The sequence below is a fragment of the Manis pentadactyla genome, chromosome 6 (genome assembly GCF_030020395.1).
Source record: "Manis pentadactyla isolate mManPen7 chromosome 6, mManPen7.hap1, whole genome shotgun sequence".
Classification (NCBI taxonomy): domain Eukaryota; kingdom Metazoa; phylum Chordata; class Mammalia; order Pholidota; family Manidae; genus Manis; species Manis pentadactyla.
The window spans coordinates 146,939,399-146,966,496 of NC_080024.1; the positions used below are offsets into that span (position 1 = coordinate 146,939,399).

General features: G+C 41.2%; 1 protein-coding gene across 2 annotated transcripts; it reads left to right on the forward strand.

Annotated features, from left to right (window-relative positions):
• Positions 1–6,492: 6,492 nt before the first annotated feature.
• On the forward strand, positions 6,493–26,086 carry SERPINB12 (serpin family B member 12). 2 transcript variants are annotated; one of them, XM_036876791.2, is made up of 8 exons: positions 6,493–6,609; positions 15,976–16,166; positions 18,197–18,331; positions 19,408–19,551; positions 20,742–20,859; positions 21,541–21,683; positions 22,594–22,761; positions 23,730–26,086. In XM_036876791.2, exons 2-8 carry the CDS (start codon positions 15,999–16,001, stop codon positions 24,132–24,134), a joined length of 1,281 nt encoding a protein of 426 aa, XP_036732686.2. In that variant the 5' UTR covers positions 6,493–6,609; positions 15,976–15,998; the 3' UTR covers positions 24,135–26,086. The 2 variants fall into 2 exon arrangements, with proteins under 2 accessions (XP_036732686.2, XP_036732687.2); XM_036876792.2 differs by lacking the exon at positions 6,493–6,609 and adding an exon at positions 9,656–10,002.
• Positions 26,087–27,098: the final 1,012 nt, after the last annotated feature.

The window sequence follows — 27,098 nt, forward strand, 5'->3', positions numbered from 1 at the left end:
TTTTCAGGAGAGACAACTACATGTAATTGAATTTTAACATGATCTGAATTGAATATTGTCATATAGAAACCCTCTTGTGCATGGTTAAAAAAAAGTCCATGAAGATAGGTCACATTTATTAATTTACATTTAATAACTAATCTTTAGAAATATCTTATAACTATTATTTAGAAATAGTATTGCATTTGTGCACTTGGAGAGGCAGTTTAGATTTCAAGGGACTGAACTAGAAAGGGAACGAGAACAGGAGTGAGTGTGGCAGGATGGAGGCTACAGTTGATGCTTTTCTAATCTATAATGGAAGTTCTACCTGATGTTAACTTTGGGTCTGTCTTGTTTATTTCTAGAAGCTTCTACCTTAGTGTATAATGGATGCTTAATGATTATTTATTGAGTGATACTTTAGTATAAAAGTAACATGAAAACACTATGGAAGAAAGAAAGGACTTCAAGCACTTGGACTTCTGCTGGAAGTCTTGATCTGCTGAAAGCAACCTGATACTTTTTTCAAAAACAGCTCTATTGAGATGTAATTCACATGCGATCAAATTCACCTTTTAAAGCATATGATTCAATGGCTTTTAGTATATTTACGGAGTTGTGAAATCTTCATCACAATCAATTTTAGAACATTTCTATCACCCCCAAAGGACACTGTACACATTAGCAGTCATTCCTTATTTCCCCTTGCTCCTAGTCTGGACAACCACTAATCCACCTTCTGTCTATGGATTTGCCTATCGTGGACATTTCATGTAAATGGAATCAAATGATATGTCGCCTTTTGTGACTTGCTTCTTTCACTTAGCATTGACGTTCTCAAGGTCCATCTGTGCTGTGGTATATATCAATAATTTAGTCTTTAAGGTCAAATCATATTTCACTGTATGGATAGATAACATTCTCTTTAACTGTTTATCAGCTGATTGACATTTGAATTGTTTATACTTTTTGGCTATTATAAGTAATACTGTTATGAACACTCTTGTATGAGGCTTTGTGTGGACATACGCCTTGATTTCTCTTGAGTACATGTCTAGGAGTAAAACTGCTGGATCTGGGGTAACTGTTGTTAGAATTTTGAGGAACTGCCAGACTGTTTCCCAAAGTGACTGTACCATTTTAAGTTCCCACCAGCTCTAAGGGTTCCAGTTTTTCCTCATCTTTGCCAGTGTGTGTTATTGTCTGTCATTTTGATTATAACTATCCTAGTGGGTGTCAAGTGGTATGTCACTGTGGTTTTGATTTGCATTTCTCTACTGACTAATAATTATGGGCATCTTTTAACATGCTTGCTGGTCACTTGCATATTTCCTTTGGAAAAATTTCCATCAGAATCATTTCCCCATTTAAAAATTGGACTATTTATGTTTTTATGGTTGTTTTGTAAGAGTTCTCTGTGTATTGAGGATACTAGTCCCTTATCAGGTTATATGATTTGCAAATATCTTCTTTCATTTTGTGGGCTGTCTTTTCAGTTTCTTGATTGTGTCTTTTGTGGCATTAAAGTTTTAAATTTCATGAATTTCAGGTTAGCCAATTTGGTTTTGGTGTTGGGTTTTTGGTGTCATATCTGAGAAACCATTGCTTAACCCAAGGTTACAAAGATTTTCTTCTATCTTTTCTTCTAAGAATTCTTCAATTTAACTCATACAGTCAGGGCTTTGATCAGTTTTGAATTAATTTTTATGTATGGTGTTGGGTGGGATTCACCTTTATTCTTTTGCTTGTACAATCAAGACAGTGAAGTACTGACATCAGGATAGACATAGATCCATGGAACACAATTGAGACTCCAGAAATAAACTCTTACATATATATGGTCAATTGACTTTTGGCTAGAGTGTCAAAGCAATTTAATGGAGAAAGAATACTTTTTCAACAACTGGTGTTGGGACAACTGAGATATTTTTTATTGTCCTTGACAGTAAATTGGTCTTTCAGGTGGGTAAACTCTTTAAAGGACAAATCGTAATGTTATCTTTGCCAGGACATAACAATAACTTAGCGGTAATGTAATGAACAAGTGAATAAAAGGAGAATCAATACCGGGATTTAATTTTGACTTATTGGTACCATGGAAGCCTTAGGAATGTGAGGAAGGAAGTTAGAGGCAAAGGTAAGGACTGAAAGGACTGGTGAGGTATGTACCATAGACTGTGTAAGTACATTAAAAAAAAATCGCAAAAATATTAGTATTCTTTGCTCTGAGACATTAAAGGTCTTATGGCTCAGATGGACTAATGATTCAATTCTGATCTGTAATAACCAGGAAATCTGATGAAAGGAAAAGGTCCACAAAACTCACAAAAACATGGGCAGATACAAAGGGCTTGCGTATCAGCTCGGATTTTAAAACACCAAGTGCAACAGACAAAAGGCAGCTCCTGAAACCCAAAGCGAACACTGTACAACTTCTAAGAAAAATTCCAAGAAGTCTAATGCCAGAGAGAAGTAGAGCTTGAAGAAACGAGAGAAGAATGAGGCTGATGTACCTTTCCAGAAAAAGAACCAACAAATTTATAAAGTACTTTGTTTGCCTTTAGAAAAGAAAGTTGTGTGTGCGGGGGTTTCACTGAGTCACCGAGGGTTTTCCAAGAACAAGGAGGGCAGAGGAAAACTTTTGCAGGTGATGGAGAAGTTTATGGCACAGGCGGTAGGGACGGTTCCGCGGGTGAATTCTCATCTCCGTGCTCACCACGCTGTGCACATTCCATATGTATGGCTTTTTTGTATGTCAGTCATACCACAGTAAAATAAACAAATAAATAGAGAACTAAAAAAAAAACAAGTCAGGTCAAAAAGAATCTAATTTCTTATTGTGATCAGGTTTCTTGAGTTAGTGAGTAGAGGACAAGTGCATATTGGCCTTGGAAAAGCATTTGGTCAAGGCTCTCGTTATATCTGCACAGATCAGAGATGTGGCCTCCCCTCCTCCCTGTGCACCAACTTGGATTCGTGGCCTTCTTCTTTGCCACCCTAAATTCCACTGTTCATCCTCTTTTTTTTGGTGGTGCCAAAATTTGGAATGGACATGGCATGTCTACCTTTATGTTTCATTTGTCCTCTGGGTTTGATGAAACCAGAAGGCTCAGCAAACTGTGGTAAAGAAACCCAGACTCAGTAAGTTTCATCGCGTTAGATCCACGTGGCACAATGAGCAAGTCTGTCAGGCAATTTTCTGAAAATATCCTGACGCTCCCCTTAAATCTGAGCATAGTTATGAGACTGAACTGATACAAGAATTTTCTGTTCTTGGGGTTTTACGCACAACCATGTGCCCTTAGATTTACTGGATGTTGCCTGGGGATCTCACACCACCTGAGATCGAAGAAGTTCACTTGGGACAAATCCCCTGACTGGGCGCATCGTTCTTTACTCTTACCTCAAAAGTCCACGATAACTGGATTCAATTTCATGGGAATGAATTCTCCTTGAAAATCTCCCCTTCGCTTCTGACCAATATTTAAACTGTGGACACCCACCCAGGGTGGCCGGCACTACCGGTCACTCTCTCTGAGAAAGAACCAAGGTCCCGCAGCTGCCAGAGTCGCTGCCTCTCTCCCACCATTGTTTCCTCTTTGTGAGCACGGCCACCCTCAAGGGCTCCTGTCAGCAGCCACAGCTGAGGCCGTTCCGAAGCTCCGTGAGAGCCAGTGAGGAGGTGAGGAACAAGAAAGCACGCACGCTCTCTTACTTTCTGTGCATTTTTCAGTAAACCCAAAAATGCTTTAAAAATATGAAACCTGTTAAAAAAAGAAACAACAACAAAGAAAAGGATGCACAAAATGTTCGCACTGCTTAAACAAAACTGAGTAAGAACTAGAGGTGCTGCACGTCACATGTTTTCATCACAATTATTCTAGAAATTGGGAGGGAGTTCTAGGATATGGGAGGCGAGGGCAATGGGAGGGATGTGGGAGGGCACTAAAGGCTTGTTTTCTTGCTTTGGCTGTGTTTGTCCTCTTCATCTTTCCCTTCCTCTCACTAGGCTCCTTTCCTTCCACGTCAAATAAAATGCCAGTATAATCCGTAGCATTTGGGTACTCACATCGATGTCTAGTGCAGGGCTTTTCTAATGTGAATTATATTCCCTAAGCACGCTGGGAGACAGATGGTGGAGTGATGGCTCTCCCAGAAGCCCTCACAGTAGAAGAGAAAACCAGCTGGACCTTAGCCAGAGTATTGCCACATGGATAACCTTCATGTGCACTGTTCCTTGTAGTATAATTGTGTGCATAAATATAACCAGATAAATTCTTTGAGGCTTGTCTTCTAAGTTTTGCAATGGTGCACCCTAAGTAAGCCCTTGCTGGGTGCCACTGGGGACACTGAATGCCTGAACATATAGAATTGCAACAGGGGGAAAGAGTCATGGGGAAAAAAATACAAGAAAGGTAGGCTTCATAAAGAACACAGGAAGTTAGGTGGTCACATGCTGTTCCCGCCCCATGGTGACAGCCTTGTTGAAGGATGCTCAAATCCTGACCTGAAAGAATTATCAACGGTCTGGTCACCCATCGAATTGTGCAGAGCAGTGATTTATGTTAGAAGAGTCGCAACAAATATTCATCTTTTCCATTGCTTTCTCAGGGAGCTTTCTTAGAGAAGGTTTAGTTACCAGGTTTAGGAGAGGAGAAACTGGTTAGTAGGTAACACTGGAAATGCAGGGCCTCCTGTGCACTACCGGTGGGATTTCTCTGGTGTACACTTGACACAATGTAGTCAAGCATAAAAATGTTCACAAATTTTATCCATGAATTCAATGCCTAGATATCTATGCTAACCATCTGAGGTTCAGATAACAAGGTTAAACATAGAGATTTTTAATATTATTATGTATGTGAATTTGAAACTAAAATTGAATTAGTAAGGGAATGGATGAATTGTTTATGGCATAGTCACATAGTCAATAAAGTAATTCTTATGAACCGAATTTTAAAATATGGAGAGATATTTAGGTTGAAGTAGTAAATTTAAAAAAATGGGACACAAAACTACAAATGTAAGTGTGAGCTCAGCTATTTAAAACGGGAGTGTACAGAAAAAAGGAAAATTGTGAATGTTGACGGGCTTATAATTATTTTTTATTTATATTACTAAGTCTTCTTAATTTTCTCAAATAACACATACTATTTACAATTCATTTATAGTCTACTAGTCAAAATTTCTGACCATCTCCCTAATACAAAACTTTTATTGCTTTTTATAGTTATCTCAGTTATGCTATTATTCATTCTGTGGGTTAAATCTGACTGATGGGAACCCAATTTCTCATTTTCTAGTTATATGATACCTTAAGTTCCTTTAAATTCTCTGATTCTCTGGTTTATGGGTTATTTGTTCACAACTTTAATATTCCACAGAACTGTAGGGTTTCCTTTTGCAGCAGGGTAGGGTCTTGATTATTTATATAATTATAGACAGTATTTGTTCCTCCAATTATGATTCCCACTCAGTCATGGTCCAGGGGTGGGTTGTCATAGAACATCAAGTGTACTGTCTTGAAATTCCATAAAGAGGAAAATCCTTCCTCTGGGAATTCAATGGCCATAGCTGTGCTGTAAGGCTGCAAAATGAACTAAATGGCCTCTAAATATCTGAAAATTCCTCCAAAACATGTTATTTCCCTTAACAAAATATGAACCATGTTTTGAAAAAAGAGCCAGTGTTGTTCTATGGTGACAGGTAGTATCTGGTGAGTTTTGCAGGTGAATTAATTCCTCTGAAGTAGCCTGACTCAGAGACAGAGGTTGAGGAGGGGACGAGAGAGGCCAGGGGGAAAATGGGTTGGGTGGGGCAGAGGGGTAGGGAATGAGGAGGTGAGGGAGACAGAAGTAAGGATAAAGAGAAAGAACCAGTGACAGAAGGGAAGAGGGGAGAGAATTTATTCATTTGTTAGGTTTTGTCTGAGATGTCAGAATTAAAAATCGTAGCTGATGAAGATAACTCAGTGAATTGTGGAGCTGTAGTCAGGGCGAGTAGGTAATAGACACAGAGAAAATCGTTTGTAATACGTCACTTTTTCTCAGCTACCCTTGGCTTTGCTTCACCCTTAGCTCAGACCACAGACTTCCGTCACCACTCAATCCGTTTGCTGGGGGTGGATTTGGACACACTGTGAAATCCATTCCTCCTGGGTTTTGTGTATTCCATTTACAAACTATGAACTCACGGGGCTTCACAGTGCTTAAAGGGCTTGGTAAGTTGTTTGGGGAGAATAAGGAACAGAGATAGGAATCCTGGCCTTTTTGGAGCCTTTGTTAAAGGCTCTGTCTGTAACTTGTGGATCCGGAAAGTGGCAGGCTGTGGGTTAGCTTGTAAACAGAGGCTGTGTCAGGGGGATACTCTGTTCTAAAGGAGCGATAACACAGACTGAGGGATAATTACTTTAATTTAAAATTCATTGAGTTAATGACCACAAATGTATATCTTTTTCCCTCTCTGTCTTATGTAAGTTAATTATTCTGATTCATGGTCATTATTTAACAGACACAGAATTACTTGCTCAACACCTGTCCTTACCGTGACTGTTCCCTTCCTGGCGTGATGATGAACTGACTTCACAGAGACCAGATCTTAGCTGGCGACTGTCCTCACTGACTCCAGGTATGTGCCGGGAGGTAGCCAGCCTGTTGTTGGTAGGGGTGCCTTTGGGGCTGGTTGTCTTGGTGTTGAAGCTGTAATGTTGTGGATTTTATTCTTGGGATCAGACAGCAGGGAAAAGCTAAAATCCTGCTACTTTCTAGCATCACGACTGGGAGCAACTTCAGCTGTCTGAGTCCTGGTTTTCTCCCTTCTCCTCCTGGGGTAATAATGTCTCCCTCCCTGACTTACTGGAAGGGCTGGAGGAGGTAATGGGTGTGGGAGGGTCTGGCATGTAACAGGTCCGCCATAAATGTTTATTATATCTTGATGCAAGCGATACAGTCTGAGTTGGAAGCTTCTACTTCATGAGGTGTTACGTGTGCAGGAGCAGTCACTCTTGTTCATTGTACACCCTGTGCCTGATGCGTAGTAGTGCTCAGTGCACATTCACCACATGAATGTCTGGGCTATTGTTTCACTGCCACACTCAAGGGCCTAGAGTTTTGCCTGGGGTTAAGATCATACCAAAATGCATATTTTAAGGTTAAGAAACTGTATTTCTTCTCAGCCTATTATAATATTGGTTCTATGTAAGGAGACATTATATATGGAAATAAAACTTTCATAGGCTTTAAAAAAATATGTTCCATCATTTAAAGCAAAGATCAGCAAACTTCTCAGTAAAGGACCTGAGAGTGTTTTTGGCTTTGCAGATTGTATAATCTCTTCACAGTTACTCAACTTTGCCACTGTGGCTTGAAAACAGTCATTCATAGTGGTACATGAACAGGCCTGTCTGTGTGTCAATAAAACTTTACAAAAACAGGCAGCAGGCTGGATCTGACCTGTGGGGCTATCGTTTATGAGTCCCAATTTGAAGGATGGAGCCCTGACTTACAATTATATGAAAACTAGCTATATGACATATAGATGTGGTTAAGAAATGAAAAAAAAAGTTTATGCAGTACTAGTTCTATAGAATAATAATGATATTAACATTTGTGTAACACATTAGAGCGAGGAAATGGTATTATTATTCCTATATTCTCATAGGTGAGAAACTGGAAGTTCAAGGGGTATTTGCACCAGGTCTCAGGCTGGGAAGAGGGGAACCAGGGTCTCTGCTCTGCCTGTGGTGTCTTCTTTGCCATGTCAGGGCTCCGGTCGTCTTTGGTCCTCATGGCCAGTCACACTGGGGCAGGCAGTTCATCTTGTTTCTAAGTCCGGAGGCTTCAGGACTGTTAGGGAATGGGTAATTGTTATTTAAGGGTGATGGCAAGTTTTAAAACAAATTATTGCATTTTAATCTTTATTATTGTTCTTTCTGTTGTTTAAATGGAATTTTTTCCTTTTTTGGGTTTTATATTGCTGTTACTCAGGCTTTCAAGTTTGGAGGATAAAATACATGAATGTCAGGTCAACCATCTACTTTAGATAAAAGATACAATTTTCATTAGACAGGAGGCCTGTGTGCTGATACCTTCCCCATAAATGTACTTTGCATCCTCAGTGTTATGATGTACAATTAGATGAAGAACAGCCTTTTTACCACAGAAGCATTTTAATCATATTGCTTTGCATCACAAGCTGGTAAAGACTGACTAGCAAATGATTTTGGCATCCCTGAATTTCTAGTTCCAGCCAGAGAAAGACTAGTTACTAAGGGGTTAAATGATTGCTCCATAACTCGTGATGAGTGGTGACATAGGAGACATCTAACTCCACACTTGATGAAATCCTATTTCCACAGCTGTTGACACAGAAAACATTTCAGCTTGCCTCTGATAGCACTGTCAGGCAGCTGACCTCCAAAATTCCTTTACCCTCTAGGGTAATTCTCCAACACCTTTAAGTCACTGATCTTAGAGAAACTGACTTTCTTCAGTCACCCAGATAAGATTATGTATGCAAAGTCCGAGAGGCTGCTTGGCACATAGCAAGTGCTCAACAGATTCTCCTGCCCCTCTAGTGGTTTATCATTTTAGGTTAGGTTAGTATTTTGCTACATTTGGTGGTGAGTTTCATCATTGCTCATTGAACAAATCACATCACACCAAATTTTTAGGCTTGTAGGGCATCGTCATCTGTAGTCAGATCTTTGTTGGGTTGTTTGAGAAGACAAAGAGATACAATCCTAGATTAAATATCTTCACACAAGCTTTGATTCTGCTCAGCCACCCAGAAACCCAACACCATGTGAGTAGCCCCAGCCAACAATACCAAATGTGACAACCAGAAATCCCGGGAGGGCAAAAAGCCATCCAGTTCGAAGGGTAAATAGTGCCCTTTTTGAAAGGAGATGCTAGACAGCAACCCCATGAAGTAGTTATCAATCAACTGGCATGAAGTATTAAGTGACTCACATGTTAAGATCCTCCAATTGTTTGTAAACCATAACTGAAGAATTGTGGTTTTTTAGAAACGTGTGGAAGCATTTAGAGGGAAAACACAAACATTTTCAAGTGAAAAAGTGGAATTGTAGAATGTGAGAACCAAAAGACACATCAGAGGTTGTTTGCCTCAGTTTTAAAGCTCTTGATTTTCAGTTATGGAATATGTTTGTCCCATGAAAGCTTTATCAGAAGGAGATAGGAGTAAAAAGAAAGAAATGCAGGCAGACAGGCAGGCAGGCAGGAAGGGAAAGGAAGAAAGTAAAAATCCCTTGAGTAAATAAATAGGATAAATAGATGAGCAGGTTACTTAGTGAAGGAAGAGAAACTAGACATTTTCTGGAGATAGTGATACATAGTTGATCAGTCCTCTGGTTCCTAGCAAATTGGTTCTCCACTAGAAAGTACTCCACACTCCCCAACCCACATCTCTTTGTAGGAGTTAGTAATTTCTATCATCTGACTGGCATTCAGCTAATCTAGTCTACAAATTAAATGGCAATCCCCAGCCCCACCCCAACTCCACTGATGGAAAAAAAAACCCACAGTGTGAAAACAGCTTAAAGCACATTTGCAAGTCCTATGCAATAAATCCAAGAAAAGTTTAGAATAGTATAGAATTCAAGTACAAGAGAATGTTTAATACAATGAGTATTTGAAGTAAAATAATTCTCTGCTTTATTTACTAAGTAGAGGGATTTGGGTTGAAAGGTGTGGGTCAAATATTATGAGGCCTCCAAAAAGAGATCCAGTTGGAAAGAGCAAGGAAAATATAAACATTTTAGGTTAAATATTTACTTTAGTTGAAAGCACACAGTATGCGAATTTATTTCAAAATACATACACCACACATTCCTTTTCTTTTCTCTTTAATCGGTCAATGACAATTTTACTCTAGATTCTAAAATGGCACTTGGAAAAGTGCCACCCTGGGAGGGGCAAAGTTCTTATATTTCCATTCCCAATGGGGTGTGGATTGAAACTTACCTGGTCAGCTGGTAGCAGCAACTCTGAAGGCAAGAAGGTAAATGCTCGCATTGCCTGCTATTGTTTAAAAAAAATAAACGCTGTGTTGAAAAGTTACTTTAAATAATAAAAACCCAAAGGAGAGCAATGTGTTTTAGGATGTTTTAAATTGTTTGTGAATGTAGCTAAGCTCCCAACCACCTGGTCAGATGTCTGATGTCTCTGATTGATTTTTTTTTTTAAATGTGGGTATTGGAATAATTTTAAAAGTCTTAACATTGTTTTTATTTAACCTTCTTATTAGTTATTTCTGAAAAATAAAATGGTACAATACTTAGAATACCTACATTTTAAATGACTTTAGATTTCCCTTTTGCAACCTAAGTTGGAAATGCTCATGATTCCATCTTTCATATGTATTTGTTTTTGGAGGTTGTTTATTATTTAGTTAAAACTAGGTTTGAATATTTATTCCAGCAGAATGGCGTCTACCTACATAAAGTTAGAATTTCATTTTTTGGTTATTAACAGCTTTACAGAAATTATGGAAAATCATAAGACATGAAATATTTTTGGGTGGTAAATTTTTTTCTTCCTATTGTATAGGACAGAACAATTTCACCCAGGATATTTGGGTTGTTAAAAAAACGTCTATCTAGTGTAAACTTTTACATATTTACTATAAAGGAAACCAATTTTAATAAGCAAATTATTTCTAATGTAGTAGAAATTAATCAAAAGTTGATTCTACTATGTAACATTTCTATTGATTACAGCTGCCTGCAGAATGTATACAGTTAATATAAAATACTGAATTATCTAATATTGGAAACATTAAAATTATTTACAATAAAAAGGGGCAGGTGATAGCAAATAAATACACAAATACTTATTAAGTGCTCTTGTGTACCATCTGTATTCTTTACTGAGGGGGTACAGAGATGAATAAAAACATGGAACCTATCCTCAAGAGAATTATGCTTTGGAAGCAAAGACACAGATATAAAAAACAATTACCTTACAGTGATACAGTGATAGGGAATTCTGAATGTTGTGTGTTTCATGTATGTTTACGAACATATATGTTTTGTGTGCATATATATGTATATGTAGGATTTCAGGTTTTAAAAGCCCATGAAAAAATAAAGGTGATTCATCTGTCAACACCGTGAGAGCAAAGTAGCATTTCTGATAGTCTGTTGTCAGTACAATAAATCTGAATTTGAGAATGAAAGTCCTCCTTTTACTCCATTAGAGGTTAAATAATAAATCAGTTACTTAGGATGTAGTATAGACAAAAATATTGATATCAAAGTGAATTTTTTTTTTTTTTTTGCTAAATAACATTTGTGAGTCAGCTCCTCCCTTTAATAGCTATAGGAGGAGGTGAAAGCAGGACAGTAACTACTAAGTTATGTAAGTCAATGCTAATTTAGGATAAGGGTCTTTGCAATCTTATATTCCAATCTTCCAATCTATGTTTATAATACATTTGCACAGATTACAGTGCAATTTGAGAAAGACTTTAGAGTAACTGTTCTAAAGAGTCTAGACAGGCAACCCCCATGTAGGTCATAGGAGGCCTGGAAGGACAAACTGCTGCCTGAGACGCCAGATGGCAGAGAGTTCAGAGCGGTCCTGCTGGGCGCTGCAAGCTTGGAGGTCCTTTCTGCAGCCTATGGTCATTGGTCAGTGACACCGACAGAACCTGCCCGTGCTGGAGGCATCTTCCTGCTGTAGTGTGGTGCAGTGGCTTCCTCGGGGCATGGCCTTTTAGAGCACAAGTCTTAGCTGTTCCGGATGGCAGCATGGCGTAGGAGGAGAGAGGGTGGCTTTGAAGTTGGGCTGAACTGACCGATTTGTATGCCAGCTGTGTCACTTCATGGTTGGCTGTAAAATGAAGACGATTTCTAATTTACAGGATTGTTTGAGAAGTAGAGACAACACTAGTGAAATGGCAGGCACATCGCAAGCTCACATGAAATGGTGTAACTATTATTATAAAGTCCCTGTGGGTGGGGATAGCTCTAATTGCTGGAGCTGAATAGATTTTTCAGAGACCTTCCTATTTTAAAAGTTGAGCGCGATTGTGTTTGAAGATAGTGATGACTGAAGCAAATCATGTGCAAGTTTTTCAAGTTGTAGCTTATTAAAAGGTAGCCTGCATCAGCAATCAGCCTTCCAGACTTAGCCAGACAGTAACTTCATTGTGGGAGGAATGTTTTCCAGAGTATTTTAAAGTACCTCCTCTTAATGTTTGGGGAACATGTCCTAATTGTATGTGGAGCCGAACTTCACTGTGAGAAATAAAATGTCCTTCAACTTTCAATGTGGTCTTAGTTCTTGTGTTAAACACAAATGAACTTGCAATGCCTTAAAATTAGCTGCCGTGTTTAGTAATGCATCTGTAGTATACTTTACAATTAAATGATATATAATTATATATATAAATATAGTTATATATAGTTTTTGTAGTATTTATATATAGCTATATAGTTATATATAACATTTACATATGCATATATATGTATATATAAACTACGTATGTTACATATGTGTAATATTATATAAATAAACATGGATAAGAAATAAATATGTTTAATGTGTAACAACACCCAGATCAAGAAATTAAGCATTACCAGCTTCCTAGAAGCCGCCCTCGGGCCTGAGCCAGTGGTGTGCTCGAGCAGGCTTCTGTCAGCTCATGAATGCAGAACTGGCTCATCTTCCCCCAACTCTGCAGTGATGACTTGGTAGTTTGAAATGGACCACAGTGGGGGTATTTACATCATAGACATTGGCAAACACTTCAAACCACGCACTTTTTGCTTATTGGAGAGTTAGTTCACTAGCCTGCTACTGTCCTATCTGTTGCTAACTATGTTTACCCCGTCCACTTTCAAGGCTAGCCACTTTCTTGACTTCTAGGACTGCAAATTAGTTTTGCTAGTTTTGGAACTTTCATGAATGGAATCATACGGTAGGAAAGTTTTCCTTTATTTCACTCAACATTACACTTGTGAGGTCCATGTTATTATGTGTTGACTGTAATTCGTTCAGTCTCATTAGTGTATATACCCCATTGCATGACTAAACTGCAAGTTATTTATTTATCCTACTGATGATAGACATTTGTGTTGTTTCTGAGTTCTGTCTATTATGAAAGTGTTGCTATGAACATATTTCTACACAGAGTTCTTAAAATCTGTTTTTATATACTGCTGAAAACTATTTCTTAATTATACCTTAGTTTTATGATGATTACAACTGTACTTTCCAATCATTATTACATTGGTCCTATTTTTAAACCTAATGGATTTGGACACTGGTTTAGCTATTACTGCTTTCAAATTAGTAACAACGTAAAGGAATTTTTGATAAGGACAAGAAAACTGACCTTAAATCTCTTTTTATTTTATGGTATCTTTTGTTGTAACAATATAGCATGACTTTTACTGACCATCAAAGCTTGTATTTAGTGAATAAAAAGTGTTAAGATGCCTTAAAAATGTTGTAAGTATTATATTTTTAAATTCCTTTTGGGTCTTTATTATTAGAATAACTAAATCTTGGTGAGTGCCATTTAAATAATCTTCCTATATAATAATACTCTTTGGCCTTTTCCATTTCATTTTGTAAATTACTACTTTATTCCTCTATGCTGTTAGACTACCACTGTAGCTGCTTATATTGCAGTGTCTGCTCTGTTAGATAGTGGGCTTCTTGGAACACACTTGTCTGAAACCAGCTTTACTAGCACAAAATGAGAAATATAAGTCACAGACAAATTTGGCAGGAAAAAAATGTGAGGATAAAAACAGACTGTAAGGTGAAAAAGGGGGCAAAGTACCAATTTTTAGTGGGCATGAGTTTGCTCAGCCTATCCCACCTAGAGTCGCAACCTAGAAATAGCAGATAGAGTAGAAAGAGCAGTGATTTTGGGCCAAGTACGTGTGCAAATTTATTTGTCAGTTTTCTTATCTGGAAAAAAGGGAGCAATAATATGTGCCTTGTAGAATTGTAGGAGTAAAGCTAATATATGTAAAACATATGTCTGGCATATTTTAAAAAAGTTACCTGATGTTATCTTTTTGAGTTAGGTTTTATAGACTGAAAAACCTGTATTAAACTGGGAAGATACTAAAACCAATGTACACTGTTCAATTCAAAACAATGACTATTTCATCAAGTTTACTATGCGCCATGTGTCTGATGATGAAAATGCAAAGAAGGGGGCTCACATTTCCATCTTGGAAGTGCATGCTATCCATAGGCAAAAAGACAAAGGAAAAGACATTTCCTTTGTGAGGGATAGGTCCAAGGTGGGATCTCCCTGAGATTCTCTTGATACTTCTGGAGTGGGTCATCAGTGGGGGACAAGGAGTCTGTCAAGGAGTCACCCTCCTACTTTGCCTCTATAGTACCTGTGGTTCTACAGTGTTAAGAGGTGTTAGAAGCCTAATGACTTCTAAACCCTCAATATCTTTCAAGATCTATTATCTCTTGAACAATATCAATGCCTGATTGAAGTCCTAAACTCCTGCAGTCTGCATATGGAAGGAGTCAAAGGAGGGGAGAAGGTAACAAAGACGTGGCCCATGACAATGGGCTGGGCATACCCCCAGCCGTAGGTCACTGAGAGGAGTGGGGAGTGCAGGCAACAGACTTAAGCAGAACCCGATGGAGCCTGTGGAGAAGGAGGTGGCATGCTTTTTATGGTTGCTAACTTGGGGACGTGGTAGCCCATGACTTTCTTTTACCTGAAGAAAGGAAATTATACCACAAAGTGGGTAGAATTGTGCCCCCAAAAGATATGTTTAAGTCCTAAGCCCTGAGACCTGGAAATGGACGTTATTTGGAAATAGAGTCTTTGCAGATGTTATCACCTTACGATGGGGGCAGGTCCTACTGGTTTAGAGTGAAAGAAAAGGGAAATGTGGACCCACACGCACTCCTCAGGAGACCCAGCGAAGACCACCACGTGAAGTTGAAGGCAGAGATGAGGGAAACCTCGCCAAGCCCCAAACGCCCCAGGAGGTGGTTGAGAGGCGCAGAGCGGACTTTCCCGGAGCCTCCAGAACGAACCACTTCTGCCAACACCTTGATTTTGGACTTCTGGCCCCCAGAACTGTGAGGGAATAAATTCTTGTTGTTTAAGGCACTCCATCTGTGGTAGCTTGTTTATGGCAGCCCCGGGAAGCCAGTTCACACCGTTCAACGAAAACAGACCTTTATGTATAGACATCAAGAGCAATGTCAGTATCTGTAAACCAGATGATGGTGACCTTTTTTTTTTTCAAAGACCTTGTGCTCCTTTATTTATTTTATTTATCTATTTTTTTTTTGAGAGGGCATATCTTATATTTATTGATCAAATGGTTGTTAACAACAATAAAATTCTGTATAGGGGACTCAAGGCACAATCATTAATCAACCCCAAGTCTAATTCTCAACAGTCTCCAATCTTCTAAAGTATAATGAACAAGTTCTTACATGGTGAACAAATTCTTACAAAGTGAATAAGTTCTTACATGGTGAACAGTGCAAGGGCAGTCATCACAGAAACTTTTGGTTTTGCTCATGCATTATGAACCATAAACAATCAGGTCAAATATGAATATTCGTTTGATTTTTATACTTGATTTATATGTGGATCCCACATTTATCCCTTTATTATTATTATTATTATTATTATTATTTTTTAATAAAATGCTGAAGTGGTAGGTAGATGTAAGATAAAGGTAGAAAACATAGTTTAGTGTTGTAAGAGAGCAAATGTAGATGATCAGGTGTGTGCCTGTAGACTATGTGTTAATCCAAGCTAGACAAGGGCAATAAAACATCCACGGATGCAGAAGATTTCTCTCAAAACAGGAGGGGTGAGGTTCTAAGCCTCAGATGGTGACCTTTTTTAAATAACATATTGAATAATTCTGTATGTCTGTGTTTCAAGTATTTAAATTGAGAACGTTTTGTTTCCTTGTTTCCCTATTTTCCTCTGATCATCATTTTCTTTCTCTCTTTTTTTTAGTTTCAGGTGTCATCAGTTTCACAATGGAGTCTCTCATTGTAGCAAACTCCAAATTTTGTTTCGATTTTTTCCAAGAGATAAGCAAAGGTGACTGTCACAGAAACATCTTCTTCTGTCCTCTGAGCCTCTCGGCTGCCCTCGGCATGGTCCGCCTGGGGGCCAGAAGCGACAGCGCCCGTCAGATCGACCAGGTGGGGACCCAGCGCCAGCCCCTGGTCCTGCCTGGGCAGCCCTGGGCTTGCCTGCTTTCTTTTCAGTCCAACCGTTCTTTCAAGGCTTGGTTAAGACTCCGCCTCCTTCACGGTGCCTCCCTCCAACTGGCAGCTTCTCGTGTTCATCTCCTCTGTTCCTCTGTCCCGGTCCATCTGTCAGCAAGTCTGCTGCTCTTTCTCTCTGTAATTACAGATACCACTGTTGCTAGTGGTTTTCAGTGTGTTCCACACATTGCTCAGTCAGTCACTCATTCCATCAAATGAATGTTTAGGAAGCATCAGTTAAGCATCCGGTGGCTGAAGGTCTGGTGACCTCCTCGACTCCCCTTTTCTCTCACCGTACATCAAATTTGTCACAAAAGCCTCTTGGCTTTTGAATTATATCCAGAACCCATCTTCCTGAGGTCTGGCCCACCACCACCTCTTCTAACTCAGGCACGACTCCCTATGGGCTTCCCTGCTTCCCCTGACTGTGCTCTCAACCCCGCTTCCAGAAAGACCCTTTGAAAACGTAAGTCAGATCCTGTCTCTCATCTGCTCAAAACCGAGACTCCGCATTTTGCTGGGAGGGAAGCCTGAGCCCTTACTGTGGCCCACGAGGGCCTGGGGACCTAAATCCTAGATAACCCAGGGACCGCCTCTCGCCCTCCCCGGTTCCCACTCCTCTAGCCATGCTGAGGCTTGGCCTCCTCGGGGAAGCCACAGCCACTCCCACCTTTGGGCCTTTGCTCCATTCTCTTTGCCTGATGGCTTCCCCCCAGATTGCTGACCTATCACTCATTTCTCCTTCCACACTTTGGGTGGACTTCACCTTCTCAAAGAGGCCCCACTCAACCTCTTAATCTAATGGTGCATCCTGGCCCCTGACCCCATAAGATCCCCCTTATGCTAGCTGCTCCACCGCGCGCCCCCCCATGGCATTTTCCATCTTCTAACATACAGCAATTTATTATTATGTGTATTGCTTTTTGTATGCCTCGCCCACTAGAATATCATCTCCTGGGGGGCAGGAATCTTTGTCCTAGAACAGTGCTTGGCTTATAGTAGGCACCCAATACAAATTGTAGAATGAATGAATAAAAGTGACAAGAACAATTCCCTAAAAACCTATAGGCTCCAGGGTTTGGTCTTATATTTCCCTGGAACTAGTGCAGAACAGAGGGGTTATGTATGAACTGGGCCGTTGCCCCAAAGAGGGAGGAGTCAGGTTTTTGGATTAAGGCAGGATGTATCAGCTTTATTCATTTACTTTGATTTGGGATATTTTCCCACTCGTGAAACTTAGCTCTGGAGTGTAGTTGGCGGCTGCCAGGGCAGGTTTCAGATGTTCCTCCTTGGGGAACTTGGGTGTTACCTGCCCAGCAGTCCTACCCTGAGCAGGGTGAGAAGTGCTCTTGCCTCTACCTTTCTGCGAGAACACCCTGGATAACCTGTCTTGCTGACCTTACTCACTTGATTGATTTGAAGCTCTGGTTCAGCACTGGTCTAACACACATAGAATTTGAGGCACACATGTAATTAAAAGAATTCCAGTAGTGATACTAAGAAAGTAAAAAAATAAATAGGTCAGACAAATTTTAATAATGTATTTTATTTAACACAATACATCCAAAATATCATATCAACATGTAATCAATTAAAACATTTAAATGAGATATTTTACATTATCTTTTTCCATACTAAGTCTTCAAAATTCGGTATATATTTGACAACTAACATTCAGTTCAGACTGGCTTGATAGCCACATGTGTCTCATGCTACTTTGATTTTCTTTCAGTTTGATTACATTCATTCTAAATGCAGTCCCAGGGGGCAGCATTCAGTTTACATCCCCTCCATTCCTCATCACAACCCAACTCAAAGGAAATGACCATTTTAGTTTAAACTATTGCTGATTGTTTTGTTTGACTATATAATCATTGTCATTGACACATCATAAAAATGTTTCTGAAGCTGTCCAGTCTTCATGTTCATACTGTCTGAAAGACCCCATAATCACCATCCTGCAGGTACTACACTTCAGTGAATTGTCCCAGAATGAAAGCAAAGGACATGATTCCTGCCCGAAAAGCAAAACACAAGAAGTGCTGGCTGACAGCTCTCAGGAAGGACAGCAAGAAATCACAGGGCCTCTGACTCTGCAGGTGAGCCTCCTGCCCTGCTCCTCTTACTTACAAACTGCTCATTTTGGCTGTGCTGTGTCTGGTGATGGTTGGAACCTAATCCCCAAACCTTAGATCCTGTTTGTTATCAATAGCAGCGAAACCAGCTGTGGGTAAAATTGTAATATTTCCAGAATCTCTTGCCTGGCTTTGGTGCATCTCTGTATCAATAGGTATTTCAAGGGGTGAAGAGAAGTGGCTCATCTACATATCAATAGGTAATTACAAGGGCTCGCAGGGCATATTGGGACCGGAGGGGTTGGGTAGAGCGCTCTCTTCTGCTGCAGCCTGGACAAGAGAGAGATGCGCTGACTGCTTGTAAGAAATAAACGGGTTTCTTAAACTTTATTTCTCCCTTTGACTGATTTCGGTTTCAGAGGTATTTGGATCTGGGATTCCCCCCCATGGAGTTGCACCAGCAATAACCCCATGTGACCTACAATTCCTTTTATGTGTCATTTGTGTTCGTGGCTGTAAATCAGTTTCCTAAAGAGAGAAATCTAGTATCTTCTACTTATAATAAAGAAACAGGTCATCGCCCCATTCCTCCCTTACTATTACAGGCCACAGGTCCTTAGAATGGAGCGTGGATGAGGGGGGAAGGGCAATAAGGGGCAGGAATCAGTCGTGGGAGTCTCACTCTCTCCCTCCACTTTCGCCTGTTCTAGGTCATGCTGGAATCTGTACTGCCACACAAACCTTGTGTAGTTGTGTCCTACCAGGAGTAGGAAAGGTGTTCTCCAGGTTATAACCCCCCTACCTTAGAAAGTTTAAGAGGAGGGTGGAGAAATGATTATCTTTTTCTTATAACTTTTTGAATACATAGAAAAACAAGGTGCACTGATCTAAAATGAAGTGCACATTGCTGATCTCCAGGCGTATTGCTCCTGGATGATCTTGCTACCGATGTGGGAGCCATGATCTCCCGCGGGACCCTTTCCAACCCTGCATTCCTCTTCTCCTCCGCTTGCTCCCCCACAGGGTAACACAGCAAACTGGCAGCTTGCTTCCATGGTACTGAACTCTGCTGACATCACAGTTTATTTTGTCTCTTGTAGGATGAGTGTTGTTCAAACGATGACGGCGGACTGCTCAGCTGCTGCTTCGGGCGGCTTCTCTCCAAGTTAGGCAGGATCAGAGTTGATTGCACCCTGAGTATTGCCAACAGGCTTTATGGAGAGCGGGAGTTCCCCATCTGCCCGGTGAGTGAGGCATGACTGGTGATTAAAGCTACCGCTTAGCACACGACTTAAAGATCAATAAGAGCTGGGTACTCTGTGGACTTGTGGGATGCCCAGGACTCACCTGTCTCTCCCACACCTTCTGTTGCTCTTTACTCACTTTTCAGCTTGACCAGTTTATGAGGCCTGTTGTTACCGGACTCGAGCAACTGCCCCCTCTTGCATTTCTCTGCAATCCCCTTTTGTGCCATGACCAGGCCACCCCGTGACGACATTGTACAGTGATGTAGCAAGAGACTGCATTTGGAGCCAAAAGGCACAAATCTCATCTGGTGGCTCAGCAGCTTTGTACCTGGGCAAGACGCGTCTGGATCTGGGCTTCAGTTTCATCTCTCACCACTAGGGAGAGCCACAGGCTTAGCAATAAACCTGAGGAGTCTGACCAATGGCCAATGTGTGATACAAGGGTTAGGGTTGGCCTAAAAGATGGGGAAGTCTATTTTGACCAAAGTATGTTCTCTTGCAATGGAAATGAGATTCTATATATTGTTTAAAAATTAGCTTTACTGACATATAAATTCATATCTCATACAATTCACCTGTTAACCATGTACAAATCGGTGGTTACTCATATCTCATACAATTCCGCTGTTAACCATGTACAAATCAGTGGTTTTGGTATATGACCCTTTTAGTTTTTAAAAAACTTTGGTAAGATATCTAGCTAACAATAACATAGCCATTTTAACCATTTTAAAGTATACAACTGGATGGCTTCAATTGCATTCACAATGTTGTATAGCTATCACCCTATTTCCAAAATTTTTCATCACCCCAAACAGAAACTGTTAAGCAGGGTTTTAATTCTTAAAAATAAAAGCATTTTATTGCTAAGTCTCTCAGGTTACTTCATATTTACCTTGTGATGTGTCCACAAATGGAACGTGCAAAGAAAATGATCTGCTAGGGAAGGTTGTGCTGTTGTGATGAGGGTCTGCTTCATGAATACACATTCTATATCCCAAATTGTCACCACAACCCTAAAAAATGCCTCTGGCTAATTAAGACTGGGGACTGATAGAGACCACATGCAACCAGTTTACATGACCAGCCACATCTTTCCCATGGGACTCTTCATGACTGCCTCACTCCTAACAATTGCATAATTATATGATTACATTGCACTATTTCAATTTATTCCAATCTAACAGGAATACTTAGATGGTGTGGTTCAATTTTATCACACAACAATCGAAAGTATTGACTTCCGGAAAGACACTGAAAAGTCCAGACAAGAGATTAACTTCTGGGTTGAATCTCAATCCCAAGGTAAGAAAGACCAACCATATTATAGCTGGTGTTCCTTTCCGTTCAGAAGAAAACAAGTCAGGCGAGATTGCTAGTCTGTGAGGGACCAGAGGCTCACAAAACATTTAGACTTGAGCATCTTAATTCTTCAAAATGTAAAGCACAGTCTATAAAATCAAATAAATTGTCCTTTTAATATCTCACTTATGGTTCCATATAACATGCCAAACATTTTAACACAACTTTTCTAACAAATTAAAGATTTTCCTGTATAGGAATATGCCCTAGCCATGATCTAGATTTTTTTTAGATAAGGGGTTCTAAGACGGGTAAACCATCCTTGAACAAGGTTTGTGTCTTCTGGTTTGAAGTGTTATTTGTTGAGTCACTGCGGTTTAAGGATTAGCCTATGTATCCTGAATTGGTTTCTGAACTCAGTGCAGCCAGTAATGGAGACGCTTCAATATTTTTCTTTCCTGTTTACTTGCAGGCGTCTTGTCCACCTGCACCATATCCCCACTAGATTCATCCCCCACCATCACTTCCACCCCAGGACTATGAGTGGCTTAATTTTCTTGGGTTAGTTCTTGAATAAGACATGCACTAGCCTTGGGGATGTTTAGCTGCATTAAAAAATTCTGTCTACTTGAATACTTTTGATGCAATTTGTATTCAGTATATTCTCTGGACCTTTTCTTAAAGGTAAAATCAAGGAGCTCTTCAGCAAGGACACAATTAACAATGCCACCGTGCTGGTGCTGGTGAATGCTGTTTACTTCAAGGCCAAATGGGAAAAATATTTTGACTCTGAAAACACAGTTGATGCACTTTTCTCTGTAAATGAGGTACTGTATTAGAGCACATGTTTTTCTAGATTTTCCGTTCACAATTTCCACTGAGAATGTGCTGCAGCGTGCTTACTCGAATCTAAACGTAGGTCTCTGGGTTACAGCTTACATTTATAATAAGAACATTTTGTTATTAACAAAAATTGGTACCTGAAGTTCATGGACCATTTTTGTGCCAGGCATTATGCAGAGCATTTGCCATTCATCATTTCATTTGTCCCCCAAAATAACACTACAAAAATGGGTTTGTCATTCCCATTTAGGAGTTAAGGGGAGAAAGTTGCAAAGGTTAAGCTACTTAGCCAAATGCATGCGTTAGCATTCACGTTGGTGCATGTGTGCCCCAAACCCTGTGTTCTAAGACACCAGGCTGAAGAATGGGAGGAAGGTGGAAAGTTAGAGCCTTGCTCATCGCTGTGTTACTCTTTCTACACCCTCATCTGTGGCCTAGTGCACCACCCCCTCGGCCCCAAACACACTGCACCATGAAATTATTATGAGGTTTAAAGTGCTAGTGGTGCCCTTTCCTCTGATGAAAGCCTCTGGAGCAAGTGTTATTATTTACCGTGTGGATGATTACACTTACCCCAGGCTCCATTGGCACTGCGGTGGGCTCATTCAGGCCGAAGAGTGGGAGGAAGGGGGAAATGCGTGCAGAGGGCTGAGTGAGGCCAGTGCTGGGGCACTTGTGGGCAGGAAGGTGGAGAGCTGGCTGGGCTTGCTTCTGCTGACTCGGCTTTGGGCAGAGGTCTGGATAGGCTGCCTGCCAACATAGTCAACTAATAGCTGCAGAAGTCATTAAAACCACGGGAAGCTAAGATCACTGTTGTAGCTCACCGTGTCATCTTAACGGACCCCTGTTTTCAGGGAAGTTGGGGACTGTGACTTTCTACCTTGTCCACCACAGAATGAAAAGAAGACTGTGAAGATGATGAATCAAAAGGGTCTGTTTAGAATCGGCTTCATCGAGGAGCTGCAGGCGCAGATCCTTGAGATGAGGTACACCACGGGGGCCCTCAGCATGTTCATCCTGCTGCCAGCATGCTCCGCAGATGACCTGAAGGGCCTGGAAGAGGTAAGCCTTCATTTTCACATCTCTACAAAATACGTCACAACAGATCTTTGAGTCTGGGGCTCTGTCTGCCATTCTGGGGAAGGATGGTATGTGAGCCGTCAGAGGAATCAGAGAATATGTAAGAATCTGGATTTGATGAGATATTTACTCACCATTGCTTTAGATCTAAAGAACAAATGCCAGAAATGCAGGATAAGACCTTCCTCTTCAATCTCAAAGCTCTCTGCAATCAGTTCTCCAGCCCAAGGAGTCTGGGTGCTGGGGAACTTATGAACTGTTGCAGTGAAACAGCTTTTCCTTTTGTCTGAATATCTTGACTTCTGGCCTCCTACTCAGACCGTTTTGCTCAGTTAAAGGCCCTTTGGCTGAATCCTGTTTGGGGAGCATGTGCCTTGGCAGATGGGGAGACACTGCTGCCGGAAGAGATTGCTTGTGAGATGGGAATGAATGAAGGCTGGGGAAGCTCAGCTACAGACTGTCCTGGGGGGTAAAGGGGCAGAGGTGGGTGAGAGGGGGTGAGAGTGAGATGCTGGTACAGAAATTACAGGAAGAACCATTGTTCAAAAGGTGTTATGTGCCCACACTACATTAAGCACTTTGCCTACATTATGTTGTTTGATCCTTGTAAGAGCTTAATGGTATTATGTGTTTTATAGAAGAGGAGTTTAATTGCACAATGTTAAGGCTTGGCCACACTCATCTGGCTTAACCAACTGAGCTTTGCTGGGCTTTGGACACTGCTCTGTCAGCGCCTCTTTGGGACTGGAACCCAAATTGTCCTGTGACTTCTAAAGAGGAAAGAGACTTGTTCAGAGGAGATTTAAATGACAGAGTATTTTTGAGGATGAGGGAAAGGACCCAGAAGATTTCAATTGACTGTTGACATAGACTCGGGCTTTGTGAAGTAATCGGGGCATTCATTGCAGGCTAATAATATGAACATAAACATTATTTTCTCCTTCTCGCAGCTCGAAAAGAATATCACCTATGAAAAAATAGTGGCCTGGAGCAGCTCAGAAAATATGTCAGAAGAAAGAGTGGATGTCTCCTTTCCTCAGTTCACCCTGGAAGACAGCTACGATCTCAATTCCATTCTACGAGGCATGGGCATCACAGATATCTTTGAGGAAAGGAAGGCTGATCTGACTGGGATTTCTCTAAGTCCCAAGTTGTACCTGTCAAAAATTGTCCATAAAACCTTTGTGGAAGTGGATGAGAACGGCTCCGAGGCGGCCGCAGCCAGTGGGGTTGTGGGTGTGGAAAAGTCCCTACCGTCCTGGGTGACGTTCAATGCTAATCATCCTTTCCTCTTCTTCATCAGACACAACAAAACCCAAACCATTCTCTTCTATGGCAGGGTCTGCTGTCCTTGAAAGGGGCACGCTGCCTAGTACTTAGGAGCGGGAACAAAGGGTGACAAGTGTTCCCCTGGCTTAACATGGGGATTTGTTCCTTTGCTAATACCTAAAGCTGGCTGAATCCCAGCACAGCCCTGCGCTCCCTCCCCCAGCCACTGGCCCGTCCGTGCCTGTCCTGATCTTTCTCTTACCCTGTAGCTGGTTTTCATCTAAATCCATTAGCACTGAAAGGCCCTTGCCCCCTCCTAACCTCTCACCACCCTGAGCATTCCAGCATAGCAATTCACCCTCTGGCACTTGGAGGTCAACATAATTGAGAATAATACTGACTTTAAGTTACCTTATCTCCTGAGGAAGGAATCCTGAATGTTCAAGTCATTAGACTGCTTCTAGGAGATGGCAAACCCAGAAAACACCTTAACAGGGGTGGCAAGAGGAAATGTTTAAATGGAATGTGCTTTGGAAACTCAGCTCCCTCTCTGCAGCAGTTAAAATGGTGGTGCACCTTGGGCAGGATGCCCTGCCGCCTCCGCTTCCGTCTTCTGCATGAAAGATGTCATGTGAGGTGCTTCTCATGGGCGAAAGGAGGGCTTGGGGGTGCCTTTAAGTGATAGCTCAAGACTGCCTCAACCAGCACACATTCTGCACAGAGCAGGAGAATGGTATTTGCTTTGTGAATTTGACATTGACCCAGAAGAGTGGCAAGTGGGTTTAAGAGAGTTGGTCTCAGTTTTCCTTACCGAGTATCCTTGGCTATCACCATGAAGCAAGGTCTCTGTTTCTTCACCCCTCCCTCAGAGAAGTCTTATGTGTGGTTACTAAGAAATACTCAGCATGTTGAGGTGGGGAAGAGAAGGCTCCCTGGGGACCACTGGGCTTCCCATTCCCCTTCTCTGTCCCCTGGCCACACGGACCTAGTTGTCTTCCCAGAGGCATTGTCCCTGGTCACATCCCGAGAGCAGGCCGGGTGCATGAGGCCAGGTGCGATGCACACGGAAATCTTTGGCAGGAAGACCCTTGCTGCATATAAGTTCTGTACTGAAAGCCCGACACCTTAGAATTCAAGAGTTGAGGACCTGGGACATTTGAGTTCCCTGAGTTCTTGATCTCTGGCTTGGCTGAACACTCTGGAACGACTACGGACAGGCTTCACTCAGGAATTGGTCAGTCTCTGGTCCATGGACATGAATTTCTGGTCTTGGCTGTGGCTTAGTTTCCTTGCCCTGCCCCAGTACCGTCCGCCTCCCAGGCGCTGCTATGTTGGTTAGGTGTGGCTGTCGCAGTTTTTTCAAAAGAAGGTAGATTCACTTCACTGCTGTCAGGTTGGTCCCTGCCCCCAGGTCCCCTCTACACCAGTGGGACACAAGATCCATGCTCTTCCTACAGGCTTGTTCATGGTATAAAAACTTTCTCATTCAAAATGCAAGGCAGTTTGAGGCAGCTCTTTGCAGTCCTTTATCCAGAATGCATGTCCCATAGGTCAAATTTATCTCAGTTAATATATAGGCTTTTGTGTGGTTCTTGTTTGGTGTTGCTATTGTGAGGACTCATTTGTGCTGACCTGGCATGGCTGCTGGACACTGAGCTGGGTAACCATGACCCATCTGCAGGGGGCCATTGAGCTGGGTAACCATGACCCATTTGCAGGGGGGCATTGAGCAGGGTAACCATGACCCATCTGCAGGGGGGCATTGAGCTGGGTCACCATGACCCATCTGCAGGGGGGCATTGTCCGGCACTCCTTCTGTTCTTACTCTTTTCCTTGACAAACATATTTTCTTATTTGTACTGGAATTTTTCAGAATTTTAATTATGGGGCAAAATGTATCTTTTTATAATAATGAGAAAGAGTGAGATTCTTTAATCTTTCCATAAATCAGTGAACTTATTCTTTTCTAATCTTTGACTGATTAAAATGTTTCTTCTTAGTGAATAAAGCACTTTGTCATTAGTTAAAACACATACAATGTGTTGCCAAATGACTTTTTTTTAGTGATGTAATTCAACTTAAAAAATTTCAACCAAAAATATAGAAATACATAATCTACACAACTAACAATTCATCTCTGTTATGTATGAAACATTTATCTTGTGCTAGTAATCATTTTTCCCAAAAAACAAGGCATACAGAAAAGCTGAAAACTCCCAACAGTTCTAAAACCTGAGAGTGATGGCCAGTGGATCATCAGAATCTGAAAGTTTCTGCTGACTACAAGTTAATGGGGCCGGAGGGAAAGGCATGGTGGAGGGGTTCCGTATCATGCTGCCAGGGTGTCAGCCTGCCTTGTTTTCTTTCCACAATTGCCTTCCCTTGAGTGCAGAAACACAAGATCTCTGCCAATCTAAATTCTAGACATCCTTCTCTCTACTTGCTGCTGTCTCCCAGCCTCTTCCTTATCAGTTTGTTTTCTTTTTGCAGCCATTTGGAGACTGAATGAACTCCCCGAGTAAGACTCGGAGGAAGGGGAGGACAGGTATTGGCACTTTCTACACTCTAGAGTGTTTAGTTTTCATAAGTGAAGTACTTCTGGTGAGACAAGGACAGGGAGAGTCCTGGTGGCTGTGTTCTTGGGTTTGTATATTTCACCCACCCTCTCTGTTTTAGAGTGTCAGAGAGTCAGGACAGGCAGAGAGGAGAGGAATCTAACAGTCCAGCAGAACTACACTAGGTGGAAGCCTATGAGACACTGGTAATTATGCTCAAAATTAGGAGCTCTTGGCTTCATTCTTGCACCAGCAAGACTGATCCTTCAACAATGCAGCCTGAGGCAGAGAGCACATGCACATCAGCAGGCTTCTGTAATTGCTAGAAAACCAGCCAGAGCATGCAACCGAAAGGAGTGAGCTCTTCTATTTCTAGTTCAAGGTTCCCTCCATCCAGCACTGTTGACAGGTAGAACAAAGGAGGCAATGTAGATTCCAAAGAAATTAATTCATTTACGTGGACCATAAGCATTCTGGGAAAAGAAACTTGAATGT

Coding starts and splice junctions, on each gene's coding strand:
- SERPINB12 (XM_036876791.2), top strand. CDS start 15,999: ATGGAGTCTCTCATTGTAGCAAACTCCAAATTTTGTTTCGATTTTTTC. Junction 18,332..19,407: donor CAGGGCCTCTGACTCTGCAG/GTGAGCCTCCTG, acceptor TGTCTCTTGTAG/GATGAGTGTTGTTCAAACGA. Junction 20,860..21,540: donor GGTTGAATCTCAATCCCAAG/GTAAGAAAGACC, acceptor CTTTTCTTAAAG/GTAAAATCAAGGAGCTCTTC.